The sequence below is a fragment of the Semicossyphus pulcher genome, unplaced genomic scaffold, assembly GCF_022749685.1.
Source record: "Semicossyphus pulcher isolate SPU_LCO1_2020_fin unplaced genomic scaffold, fSemPul1.0.p SCAF_9, whole genome shotgun sequence".
In the NCBI taxonomy this organism is placed as follows: Eukaryota; Metazoa; Chordata; class Actinopteri; order Labriformes; family Labridae; genus Semicossyphus; species Semicossyphus pulcher.
This window is the reverse complement of record NW_027211770.1, coordinates 16,742,835-16,756,034: the sequence shown is the minus strand read 5'-3', so window position 1 is coordinate 16,756,034 and position 13,200 is coordinate 16,742,835. Positions and strand designations below refer to the sequence as shown.

The following is a 13,200-nucleotide window of genomic DNA, read 5'->3' as shown; positions in this document are numbered from 1 at the left end:
GTTTTTGCTCCCCTGTAAAATTAGTAAAATGTCACTTATGTCCTGTTTGCTCAAGACCCTCCATATACTTGTCTTCATGTGGTTTACAAAAGGTGGGATGGTGGGTGGCCAGTTGGTCAGAGACTCAGGGCCTTCACAGAGCATTCCTTAAATCTGGTGGATTTTTGGTCACTTACATAACTCCCACGTAGTTACATCTCATTACTTCCAACAAACAGCCGATTCATATAGCCAGAGGTTGCTGTCCCCCAGAGTCAGCACTGAATACCTGCAGTGTTATTCTATGTATTCCAGCTGAATCATGATTCTCAGACTAGCGCTCTATTCAATCAAAGCTGTGTCTAGGTGTCAGCAATGTCTGGTAAAAGTCAGCTTACATACGGCAGACACTGACATAACTGTCATCAGCTATACAAAGCTTAAACATGCAAACGTCCAGTTACAGTATGAAAGAACACTAAACATGTCTCAGCAGCTACTGTGTTACAGTTTAAAAGCAAGACTGCGAGTTAACTAAGAGTCTGTTCATATTAGATGTAAAATTTAACCCAAAAAAAAGCTCAAGTCATGCATTATTCAAATGTCTAAAAATTACTGAAATAATTAACTCGAATTGGATCCATTCAAATGTTTGATCTACCAGCAAAATGTCTAGTATTTACAGCAATTAACTAACAGACATGTTACACAAAATAGAAAGAAGAAAGCTGAATATAAGAAAGTAACTGATCATATCTGATATCTAAATGTGTGTAAAAATGCCACCCTTTTCGTGTGTCCAATACAAATATTTTCCGTGGTGGTTGAGAGAGTGGGACCACTAGGCGTGGTGGAGGAGTGGGGGGGTCCTTAAGTAGGAGCAGACTTTATCACTCTCCTTCTTTCTAGTGGTGGTCCTTTCTATCACCACTTTCCAACCAGATCATATCCAGCTTTTCAGATGGAGGGAGCAACACAAAGAAAAAGATAAAGCCAAGAACTAAATCATTATTCTGGTAAGCCTTTTTTTCCCCAGTGTAATATTAGATTGGTTATTGGAATGGAAAGACTCATACACTTAATTTAGATGTCTGCTGATATTGGTTCATGTCATATTGCATTTATTGTGGATAGTTTAACATATTTTAATGGCTTTGAATAAGTTAATTTGGTGGAAAACCTCATGTTGTTGTAAAACACTGTGTGTTAGTTGCTGACATTAAAAGGCTGCCATGCACAAGTTTCAGTGAGCGGAGAACCTGATGTTTAATATTATAGTCACTGTAATTTACCTTCATTTATTTGATCTTTAATATTTTTAATTCTATAAAAAAATAATAATATTATATATATATAATACTGCAGCCTATTAATGGAGTGCACTCCAAGGAAAGATATTTTTTAAAAATAGCTTGCTGTGTAGCAAAGCATCCTAATGTGTTTGCATGCTGCATGATTTATTAGATTTTCTGCAGATTTAAAGCTTGGGTTGCACATATTTCATTTTGTGGTTTTATGGGTTGTGGGTGCAGTGGATTATGTAACCGTCTGTATAGTGAAAGACGTACAGTGTCCCTCAGTTCTATACAGTGATGCTCTGTTACCTCTCTGCATAGTCTCTCCAGCAGACTCCGTAGACTTCCCGCTCAAATCACCTTCTTCCTTCCTGTTCCAAATCAGCTAATTTAGATTTGACTTGGTTTGCCAAGCCAGTGAATTAACTATTATGGCTGATTGGAACACTGCTTCAATTCTTCAATTCTTCGGTTTTCTTCACTTTTAAGGTGTACCATATAAAAAGGTTTATAACAGAACATAAGACACTGTTTATTCAGTTGGAGGAATTAAGGGAGTTCTCAGCTCAGTAATATTTTGTTCATTAAGCCTACTCCTCAACTGTCTTGAACTGGTGCTCAGGGAAAATTGGATAAAGAGAGTTCAATAGTGTCACATAAAAGTATGTGCAGCACAATGCAAGAAAACCAATTGAGTATGTTAGAAATGTTATGCACGGCCATCCAACTTGAATGATAGGTCCTTTTAAATGTCACATCAAGCATATAACTTTTAGAGAACCTGTAGCATATAAGTACTAATGCTGAAGTGTTTTCAAAATGTGTGTTCGATATAAATGTAAGAAGGAAAGTTATGTGGTCCCTTGCTTTAGGCACTTCTTGATGGCTAATGAAAGGTGGTACTAGGAAGCGTCAAAGTGTGAATGGGAACTTTGTGGAAGTGAAGCATGTATGCTCAGCAAAGCCGTTCTTGGGATGAGTTATAAAATTATTTGGCATAGAATGTTTGGTATTACACTCAGTCATAACGCAGCTCTTTCATTTTTTTTTTCATTTCTAGGAGAGACCTGGCATATTACCCTTCACAAGTGGTCACAGAAATATAGAGGAAGTAGGAATTTTACGGTAACATACATAAAGATCCACCAAAGCCAATACCATCTCTGGCTGCTTCTGCTGCTGGCTCAAAATGCTGTTTACTCTAGGACTTCTCCTCCTTCTCACCCCATTTCCCTCCTTTCAATCCCCGACCAATGAGGGGAGACACTCGACAGGAAGCGAAGCGAGTAAACCCAATGCCGTTTTCACGCCGTCAAAACCAAAGACCACTGCTGCTCTCGCCAAACAGACCATTCGTTCAACCCTAAAGCCAAACACAGTCAATCAGACTGTTTCACCCACTCCAGCCTCCACAAAAAGCAAGCCCAGCCCAGCAGTAATTCAAACCACTCCGTCAGCAGCAGTAAAGGCTACTACAGTCAGTGACACCAAAGACAAGCCCACTTCAGTCAGCAGTGTTAAAACCACCAAAGACAAACTCCAACCATCGGTCAATCAGACTGTTTCCATGAAATCTCCTTCAACCAGAGAAGTGAAGACTACCAAAGACAAGGCTGGCCCCACTGGAGTTCAAAATGTTCAGTCAACATCCCCAATGTCTGCTGCTGCCCGTGGAGCTACAACCACCAAAAACAAGCCCACAGCCTCCGTCAACCAGACTGTTGTAGCTAAATCTTACTCCACCAGTGATGTCAAGAATCCAAAAGACAAGCCTGGGAAGGCAACATCCTCTGCCAATCAGACCGCTGTAGTTAAAGCTCCCACCAGCACAAGCACCAAAGAAAAGCCAGCCCCTTCACAACCAATCAAGGTGGTCATCAGTGAAGGCTGTGAATCGAGCAAAACCAAGGAGCAGGAGCTGAAGCTGAAGCCTGGTGCTCCTCTGGTGATGACCCATAAGATCAGCTTGTTGCCTGGTGGCTGCACTGGGGGATGTGAGGCTGAGATGGCCGCGCTGAAAGGACGTGTGGCGCGACTGGAAATGGAAATGTCATCTTTAAAAGATAAATGTATGATTCTGTCATGTCCACCAGATTTTCAAAATTGACATAACTTAACTGACCATATTCATAGAGCGGCCACTTTCCTCTGACGATACGCTCAGGTTTGGAAGCGCAATTGCTATTATGTCACAGGTGTTACAGGTTTTGAGTCGAATAAATTGAGGATAGCTGACGATACTAGTCAAGCTAGGACATGGTTGAATGCTAACATTAGCTGTTGTCTTACTTAAGCTAATGGGTTAACAAACAGTTTTCTTTTGAAATATGGTCAGTTGTCCGTCCAGGTCCATTGTCTTTTCAGTTTGTCATTAATGAAAAGACATTGAAATGATTATGATTGTAATACAACTTTATACCCGCAACTGATCTTCCCACTGTCAGGAGAAAATAGCTACTGTGTAAATACGGTGAATAGGTGTATAGATTTAACTATTTTTGTTGCTGCACAGGTCCATGTTCTGCAAATTGTCCACGTGACTGTAGTGGCAACGGAGAATGTCAGAAGGGAAAATGTGTCTGCCAACAGGGATTCACGGGTCCAGACTGCATTAAGTGTGCACAAGGAGCTGAATGTAATAAAAGTAAGTAAGAACTCTAATTTGGATTTGGCAACATTAGACACACATATTTTCTAGCCAGATAAAGTAATTATTTTGTTAAACTTTGAGTACAATCTCATCCTCACTTTGTTTGTTACCAATGTCCTACAATTTCAGAGACTTCCAAAGGAAAGGTCAAGGTAACAGTGGAAACAGTGACCCTGCAGGTGAGCAAAGACAGGGAACACATGCAAGAGAAAATCACCAAAGTTGAGCAGACACTCTTCCAGAAAAAGGAGCAGAAAAAAGGGTCTGAAGCCAAGGAGACTGACACTAAACCAAAAGTGGCTACTAGTGCCAAAGCAAAACAAGAATCTTCCATAAAGAAGGTAACTATTAAAGACTCTTCAAGTGCTACAAGAACCAGTCGCCCAACTGTGGGTCAAGTTCTGTTGAGGCATGAGGGAAGAAAGCAAGAAGAGGCCCGCAAAGGCAAAACAGCAGTTCTGACCACTAAAAGGGTCCTTCAAAAAACTGACATCAAGCTTGTTAAAGAAGGAACTGCCAGTCACACTCATCCTAAATCTGACCAACTAAAAGACGAACCTCATGCCAATGTAACCCAGGTTATAAAGAAATCCAATAGCACGGTTAAAATTGTGACCATTCTGTCCAAAGTTGCAGGAACAAACAAAACCAGAGCAGGGAAGGAGACCATGGAGCAGTCCACACTGGCTGAGAAGAATGCTACTCAGTCATCTGGACACAAACGCATCAAGGTCAAAGTAGAAACTACAAATGTGCAATCTGTTGACAACAGAAACACTGAAGCCGGCAAGATTGGAAAAGACAAGGGTACACAGAGGAGTCAGTACTTAGTGAATGCAACCACATCAGTTGAGGCTCGGGTTCTGCAGGACCAAACAACTACCCATGGCTCTGGGAGCGCAAGGAGATTTCGAGGATCTGGATTAGGTTCGGTAAAGGTTGGAAACATCTCTTCCTACAGCTTTACAGTCACATGGTCAGCACCACAAGGTATGTTCAAGAACTTTACCGTGATCAGAAGAGAGCCACGGGCAGAGGGTGACGTAGATGACCATGAGGACTTTGAAGAAGAAACCCTCGAGGGAGAAAAGGCCACAGCTAAGAACACAACTGAAGTCCATGTACAGACTGAGAGCACCAACACAACTGCCACCTCTGGTAAAACGGTTGGATCTAGAGGCAAAGCTGAAACCAAGAGGATCTCTATGGTGGTTCCTGGCAATGTACGCTCAGTGGAGTTCAGTAACCTTCGGGCAAACACAGGCTATGTCCTGCAGGTATATGGTACAGCAGCTGAGAGGAGATCAAAGATTCACAGAGTAACTGCAATTACAGGTAATTCAATTAGTGCTTCTTTTGTCAATTGTGCATACTTCCGCCACCATGACTAGTACTGGGTGCAATGATTACAGCAGGTTTGTTTTTGTGGTTTTCTTACTAAAATATGAATAACAATCTCCTTGTTGTCTCTGACCAGGTCCTGAACCAGCCACAGAGATGATTTTCAGCAATGTCACAGAGTCTTCTCTCACTGTTTCCTGGTCTAAACCAAAGACCACATTCTCAGGCTTCAGGGTCACATACACCAACATCGTCACAGGTCTGTCAATGGCTGACTGCACAGCATGTCTTAAAATTTCCATGCTTGGTATGAACAAGTGTTAATCTTCTATTTGAAAGTGTTCAGTGTCAGAGTGGGATATTTATGATGTATCGTCCTGCTAGGGGAGAGCCGCTTTGTGACCGTGGACTCTCAGCACTCTTATGTGGTTCTGTCCAAGTTGTCAGCTGGATCCTCCTTTATTATCACTGTAACTACCACACATGGCAGAACCCAGAGTGAGGCACTCACATCCATTATCACCACAGGTACAGAGTTAGATGTGCTTACTGTAATGTACAGCTACTTGTCTGCCTTAGCATTTAAAAACAGCAACAAACTGACAATGTATGATGTCTCGCCTGCAGTGCCCGCCCCTCCAACACATCTACAAGTTGTCAATGTGTCGGACACGAGAGCTTTGCTACAATGGACACCCAGTCTGGGGAAAGTAGACCGCTTCATCATCAGCTATGAGTCCTCCAAGAGTGAGTGTGCCATATGTATGCAACCATACCCTAATGACTAATGACAAAGCACTAATGACCAATCTAAATGCTGTTAATGCTCCTTCTTGCCACAGCTCCTAATGTAACTGTGACAGTGATGCTGTCTGGAAACTCAGTGGAGCATCAGCTGAGAGGCCTGCAGAGAGGCACCCTGTACACAGTCAAAGTCCTGAGCCAGAAGGACAGTCTTCAGAGCATGGCCATCTCAACTACATTTACAACCGCCAATGGTGAGTAGAAAGGAGAGGAATAAAGGGAGATCTGGCTCATTTACTATCGTATGTATACAGCTTCAACTAAGTACTTGTCAATATCTGTGTTCCTCAGTGGTTAAAGCCAGCGAGGTGGATGCTCGCTCTGCAGTGATAGCATGGAGGACAACCACTGTTGTTTATCACAGCTACAGACTTATCTACCAGGTGGCAGGCGAGGAGACAAGGGTGAATATTACTACATCATCAGCATATAGAGCAAAAAGAGAGCTTCAACATTTACAGAATCGCCTGAGAGATTAACTATGTGCGTTTTTTTTGTGTACATTAGGAAGTGATCCTGGACTCATCCATTACAGAGTATAAGCTGACAGGGCTGTTGCCAATGTCACGCTATATTGTTCTGGTACAAGGCGAGCGAGATGGACACTACACATCTGTTGTCACCACAGAGTTCATCACAGGTATCATCTTTTATGTAAAGCAGTCCCTATTGATTTATGAGACGCATCAGCACCTCTAAGCCTAAGTTTCTCTAAGCTCTAAGTTTTTTTCATCCATTAGGAAAACTGCGCTTCCCTTTCCCTACCGAGTGCTCTCAGGAGCTTCTGAATGGAGCTCTGCAGTCAGGAGAGGTGGATATCTACCCACAGGGAAAAGAGGGACGACCAGTCAGAGTTTACTGTGACATGGAGACTGATGGAGGCGGCTGGACGGTGAGACAAACTGTATACATCAGAAGTACATTTTTTCAATGAAAGATTGGCAAAATAGATTAAGAACATAGAAACAATCTGGTGCTTGTTTTTCAGGTGTTCCAAAGGAGAATGAATGGAAAGCTAGATTTCTACAGAACCTGGAGTGAATACAGTGCTGGCTTTGGAAACCTCAGCGAAGAGTTTTGGCTTGGTACTGACGAAGTTTTTATAGCATCACATGTCCACCAAAATGTTTATTCAATCAATTAGCCTTAACTTCTCATTTCTACCATTACTAGGAAATGAGCTTCTTCATAATCTGACCAGTGTCGGCCCTGTGAGTCTGAGAGTGGATATGCGATCTGGAAATGATACTGCTTACGCTCACTACACCAACTTCTCCATTGAGTCAGCGGAAAAGCATTATACGCTTGAAGTGTCTGGCTATACTGGAACTGCAGGTGAAAACTGGATAGAAGTTACATTTTCCCATGGCACATACTATATTATACAATAAATGCTTTTTAACTTGTTACAATCTAACTTTATTTTTATTTCTATTTCAGGTGACTCTATGAGGTACCATAATGGCCGTCCATTCTCAACCCGGGACAAGGATCCAGATCCTCTTGGGATCCACTGTTCCAGGGCCTACATGGGAGGCTGGTGGTACAAAAACTGCTATAAGACCAACCTGAATGGTCTTTATGGTATCAACAGTAATAATCAGGTACAATAGACCTCTCTAACTGAACCTAGACTAATGTATTTTCAAAGCCACTGGAAACCCAAATCAGGGTTTTGTACTACGTAATTTAGGGACTTGTGAATATAATAGTAAGCATCTAAACAGTATTACAAATGGGTTTAAATCCAAAACCCAGATAATGTCATGTAAGTTTATTTGAAGTTTCACGATGTTGGGTTTAACTTTGGTGTGGTTAAGCTCAGATATTTATCACATAATTAATTCACTGATCCAATCATAGGAGAAGTCACAAAGCAGCTATTCGGCTTTTAACACCCTGCGTTCGCTTCATCCATTGGTGGCAGGGCCTCTGCTTCATCCTCCAATTCTGACTCTGGCGATTCAAACATACATACCTTTATACTTATTCAAGATACATGTCCAGAGGCTTTAACGATTTTAATCACGTATGATTCCCCACACTAACCAAGTATCATCACCTTTGTTCTTCTTTTGATACAGGGAATAGTCTGGATAGACTGGAAAGGTAAAGACTCTTCCATTCCCTTCACTGAGATGAAGTTCAGACCGTCCAGATTCTCTCCTGCAACTCATGGCTAAGAGAACATCAGTCTCTCAGTCATTGGATTCTCCATCCTGACAACCCTTCATCTGACCGCTCCAGAAATCCAGAAGACAGTGGATCTTACAGTTGTTGCATGTCACTTTCCAACTGAAATAGCTTTGACAGTGGTTCGATAGTTGTAATAGCAGCTGTCAGTACATTTGAGTCAATGTGCAAGATTCTTCTCTTGTCTCTTCTTTTCTGGAAAGTTGTGGAGAATATTTCTATTGCTACTTTTTGTATACTGTTCTACTGTTTTGCCTAAACCGTCCATTAAAACAGTTTGTTTTGACTCTCAAACCTTCTTGAGCGCCACAATGGTTTGCACCCCACTACTACTGTAATTAAATATGCACTGTCTCACTCCATTGGAATAAATGTGGCTAATGTGGGTCTGAAGTGTCATCTTTCTTTGCATTTTAAAGGTAAATTAAAACATAAAAATGTACAGAAAACAGATTCTTCATTCCCTGCTTTCCAAGATAAACACACGCCAGTGTAGCTGACTGTCACGTCAACTGTGATGTGTTTTCATACCCTTCAGCAATCCAGCCATGTTTATCAGGCTCTTTCTTGTGTTGTTTCATGTCATTATCAGATATGCTGACGCAAGAAAATATTTAGATGTCCTTCATTTGAAAAAACATTGTTGCACACTGACTGGCTAACAGACTGCTGAGGAGGCTATAAATGGGGCAAGTGGTGTGCTGACCAGCTTTCTGGAGTCGGACACCACTAAGAAGACACAGCATGGCAATAGAAATATCAGTGATCAGTGTGGGGGCTGTACTCCTAGTTGTACTGCTGTTGATGGTACTGATCTGCACCTCTGGTCAGAGAGAAAAATCTGAACAAGAAAACCATAAGGGAAGTAAGTCTACCAGTAATTATCAATGGATTTTATAAAAATGTGACCATGCTGGTTGTATAATCTAGTATTTTAATGTCTCTGTTCTACCTTTGTCTTTCTTATTCCGCCTTCCTGTAGCAAAATCCAAACTGCTGCAGTGTCTGTATCAGTTTCATCCCGGCCCCTCATCTCCTTCACTCCCAGGTCCTCCCAGTCTCTTCCTCATAGGCAATATGAAGGAGCTGACACACGATCATCTGCCAATTCACCTGACTAATCTGGCACAGCGGTATGGAAACATCTACCGGCTTAAATGTGGAAACACAAGTAATGATCATTCTTTCAGATTCATTAACTTGACAGTATTTTAATTAAATTCCATTTTAAAAAGTGTAAAAGATTTTTTCTTGTACGGTTGGTTAACGCTGGCCACCACGCATAAATCCTGTTGTTTTTCAGCCATGGTGGTACTTAACAGCAGTGAAGTCATAAGAGAAGCACTAGTGAAAAAATGGTCAGACTTTGCTGGTAGACCAGTTTCATACACAGGTAAACAACTCAAACCTCTTTGCAATCATAGCATTCATAAGTATTGTATTGTTGTACATACGTATGACCTCACCTGACTTGTATTAGGTGATATTGTGTCTGGGGGAGGGCGCACCATCTCTCTGGGGGACTACAATGAGGAGTGGAGGGCACATCGTCGTCTCGTCCACAGTTCACTGCAGCGCTGCTGTCAGCAGTCATTGCACAACGTGATTGAGAGACAGGCATTGCATCTGAGAAAGGTACAGAGCACAAGAGAAACAAGTTTAGCTCCAGAGGACATGTCTTTCAGTGTCTCAAAAAAACATACTATCTTCCAATGTACGGGAAAAGTCCAGAAAGCAAACCAAATGTTTGGGTATTTCCAAAGTGGTCAAATAAAAGATAAAGCTTTTTGTTTGTTCACTGTTTAGGTTTTGATGCAATATCAAGGCCGTGCTGTGGATCTCTCAGAGGATTTCACAGTGGCAGCCAGTAATGTCATCACCACTTTGGCTTTCGGAAAAGAAGTGAGTCATTTTCCTTTATCAGCTTGTTTGTACCTCTGAGTGTCAGAGTTGGATTGCAAAATCTGCTTTTCCATCAATGAACAGTTGTGGTTGTGGCAGACCTGTGCTTGATTGTCTGTTTATGTTTCCTTTTTTTTAACTCATATACAGTACCATAACTGTGTTCATAATGTGCAGCTCTGTAACTTATGTGTTTAATTTAAACCTCTGTGTTTGTCCAGTATGACAAGCATTCTATAGAGCTGCAGGAGCTGCACAGCTGTCTGAATGAGATTGTCGCTCTGTGGGGCTCCTCTTGGATTTCTGCTCTGGACTCCTTCCCACTGCTCAGAGTCAGTAAATATTCCCTCTGTTGACTGTAGATCACAGGAAAGGCAAGCAAACATCTTTTGAAGGGATTTCAAACATTATGTAATTTGTCCTCTCAAAGAAATTGCCCAATCCTGTGTTTGCTCGTCTACTGAAAGAGGTGGCCAGGAGAGATGAAATTATAAGAAAACATCTTAATGACTACAAGGTTAGTATTAAGGCGAAAAAACTTGTCACTGCCTGTCAACTAAAAAAAGATACATTTATGTCAATTGCAAAGGTCAGGCGTGAAATAAGTGTGGCTTGGTGTTAAGATAACATAAAACTGTAAAAATATAAGCCTAATTGTTAGTATCACAAAAATCAAAACAGCCTGTTACAATGAATAAAACACATATGTTTTTGTTGCTTTGTTATCTGTACAGTCTCAAGACAAAACAAACGAAGACTCCATTACAGGATCTCTCCTCCAAGGCCTTGACGCACATCAGAACACAAAACATGGAGCTGTAAGTACATAGAAAAGTAAAGGGAAAATTTTAAACTGTTTTGAGAGAAGAAAATGAACTGTATTGAGAGACATTTATATATTATCCACCGGTTAATTTTGAGAGGTCATGTTTTTCCTGAATTATGTAAAATAATGTAATGTATATATTACTGATGTACTTAATGACAAGTCTTTGTCTCTACAGCTCCTGACAGATATTCATGTTCACATGGCCACTGTGGACCTTCTCATCGGGGGAACAGAGACCACAGCAGCCTGGCTCAGCTGGACTGTGGCCTTCCTCTTGCACAGACCAGAGGTAAGACACATATCTACAAGAAATCTATCTATGTATTGTATACACACACCCTGACGTTTGTCTCATTGACTGTCTTCTTTTTTGCTCGAACCTTTAGGTGCAGACAAAGGTGTATGAGGAGCTGTGCACAGTACTAGAGGGAAGATACCCCAAGTACAGTGACAGACACAGACTTCCGGTCCTGAGCTCTCTGATCAATGAGGTGCTCAGACTGAGGCCTGTTGCCCCGCTGGCGGTGCCACACAGAGCCGTCAGAGACAGCAGGTCAGCTGTAGCATATTCCACCTAATGATGGTACCTTAAACTCATGATTTTAAGAGTTATATAAAATCCCTACACAACGTAAGAACTGGTGACAAAACACGTCAAATATGTTAAAACTATGGCAAAATTATGGCAAAACTAGCTTACCGGTACTTAGGCTACTTAAACCGCCGCAGGACTATTATTAGTTTAAAACTTCTTTAGACACAAAAAATATGTTAACATTTCAGTGTTGCTACAGAAACGAACCTTATGCCTCTTCAGGGTGTTCATACATGGAACATTTCACCCATTGGTCTTGTATTTTATCGTTTCTCCTCACCAACGGTATTTTTGGAATCACCAGGAAGTCGGTGCATACCAAATGTATTTCAAAATAAAAGCCCCTTAATCAAAACAGGAAATAAGTCGACATAGGCTTACAGCAGTTACATTGGCAAAATAAAAGCATCAAGCATGACAACCTGTGGCTCTCTCGCTCTTAAAACCTTTTTTTAGTGTCTTTCACAACATATAATCCCTCCTGACACTGTCTTTACTGTACATTAAGGAAAATGTCTAACCTAAACCTTTGTTTAGTATTGCAGGTTACTTCATCCCCAAGAACACAGTTATCATTCCTAATCTTTTTGGAGCACATCATGATCCTGCAGTGTGGGTTGACCCGTACAGCTTCAGACCAGGTACAGTCTAACTGTGGGATAAAGTGCATTCCTTGGCTCAGGAGATCTTAAATAAAGTAACCTCTCTCTCTCTCTCTCTCTCTCTTTCTCTCTCTCTCTCTCTCTCTCTCTCTCTTTCAGAGCGCTTCCTGGAAGGGGGAGGAGGCTCCACCCGTGCCCTGATCCCTTTCGGAGGGGGGGCTCGCCTCTGCCTTGGAGAGTCCGTTGCCAAAATGGAGCTCTTTCTGTTCACTGCATACTTGTTGAGAGATTTCCAGTTCATCCCTTCTGAGAGCGAGGCCTCTCTGCCCGACCTGAGGGGAGTTGCTAGTGTCGTGCTCAAGATCAAATCCTACACGGTTATAGCTCAGCCAAGAGTTGTTTCTACTCCCTGAACTACTGAGTACTTGTTGCTTAAATGTTGTACATTTGTGTGCAAATACATTTTTTTTATCACATCGCAATTATTACTAAACCTTCCAGTAAATGTTTATCTGTTGTTGTTGTTTTTTTTGCTTTCTCTCTTTTTTGTGAAGCCGCTTGTAACCTTGTTAAGACAAGACAAGTATAAATTAAAGTCATTATTATTAACTTATTTCTCATCAATACCTTTACTATTTACCTATAGATATATATATATATATATATATATATATATATATTAAAATATAGATTTTTATCATCACTACAAATCCTGTCCAAACCTAGTGTTGTATAAAGGCAAAGGAACAGCATTGTTGGTGCTTGCGATAATGTTAAAGTTACATATAATAAGATAACAAGACTGGTCAAACAAGTAAACTTTTCCAGAATGGAAGAGAAACTGAGGAGCAGTCAAAGGGCTTAAACGTTTAAACAAATGAACACTTTTCAGGAGGTTGCATTGCTAGGTGTGTTCTGAAACGGGTCAAATCATCATGAGGTGACGAGAGGAAGAATATCTGTCACAGAGTCTGACAGCACCACCCAGTGGACAAATGCTGACCATGCTA

The 13,200-nt window shown here is 41.3% G+C and overlaps 2 protein-coding genes across 2 annotated transcripts; both read left to right on the top strand.

Moving 5' to 3' along the window:
• Nucleotides 1-3,222: 3,222 nt before the first annotated feature.
• tnxba (tenascin XBa) lies at nucleotides 3,223-8,344 on the top strand. The gene is made up of 14 exons (XM_069655706.1): nucleotides 3,223-3,343; nucleotides 3,787-3,918; nucleotides 4,054-5,259; nucleotides 5,402-5,524; nucleotides 5,650-5,793; nucleotides 5,893-6,012; nucleotides 6,108-6,263; nucleotides 6,361-6,473; nucleotides 6,577-6,709; nucleotides 6,810-6,961; nucleotides 7,058-7,154; nucleotides 7,243-7,404; nucleotides 7,510-7,673; nucleotides 8,154-8,344. Exons 1-14 carry the CDS (start codon nucleotides 3,223-3,225, stop codon nucleotides 8,250-8,252), a joined length of 2,922 nt encoding a protein of 973 aa, XP_069511807.1. The 3' UTR covers nucleotides 8,253-8,344.
• Nucleotides 8,345-9,006: 662 nt separating this feature from the next.
• Nucleotides 9,007-12,603, top strand: cyp21a2 (cytochrome P450, family 21, subfamily A, polypeptide 2). The gene is made up of 12 exons (XM_069656936.1): nucleotides 9,007-9,127; nucleotides 9,245-9,433; nucleotides 9,566-9,655; nucleotides 9,743-9,897; nucleotides 10,069-10,164; nucleotides 10,386-10,496; nucleotides 10,595-10,681; nucleotides 10,899-10,982; nucleotides 11,169-11,282; nucleotides 11,380-11,546; nucleotides 12,126-12,229; nucleotides 12,350-12,603. The coding sequence occupies exons 1-12, from the start codon at nucleotides 9,007-9,009 to the stop codon at nucleotides 12,601-12,603; spliced, it is 1,572 nt and encodes a 523-aa protein (XP_069513037.1).
• The last annotated feature ends 597 nt before the right edge of the window (nucleotides 12,604-13,200 follow it).

What these genes read in the sequence shown, in the direction of transcription:
- tnxba (XM_069655706.1), top strand. Translation starts at nt 3,223, where the DNA reads ATGACCCATAAGATCAGCTTGTTGCCTGGTGGCTGCACTGGGGGATGT. An exon ending in GTCATCTTTAAAAGATAAAT is followed by an intron (nt 3,344 to 3,786) that starts GTATGATTCTGT and finishes GTTGCTGCACAG; the next exon opens with GTCCATGTTCTGCAAATTGT. An exon ending in ATACACCAACATCGTCACAG is followed by an intron (nt 5,525 to 5,649) that starts GTCTGTCAATGG and finishes TCGTCCTGCTAG; the next exon opens with GGGAGAGCCGCTTTGTGACC.
- cyp21a2 (XM_069656936.1), top strand. Translation starts at nt 9,007, where the DNA reads ATGGCAATAGAAATATCAGTGATCAGTGTGGGGGCTGTACTCCTAGTT. An exon ending in TAGACCAGTTTCATACACAG is followed by an intron (nt 9,656 to 9,742) that starts GTAAACAACTCA and finishes GACTTGTATTAG; the next exon opens with GTGATATTGTGTCTGGGGGA. An exon ending in ACTCCTTCCCACTGCTCAGA is followed by an intron (nt 10,497 to 10,594) that starts GTCAGTAAATAT and finishes GTCCTCTCAAAG; the next exon opens with AAATTGCCCAATCCTGTGTT.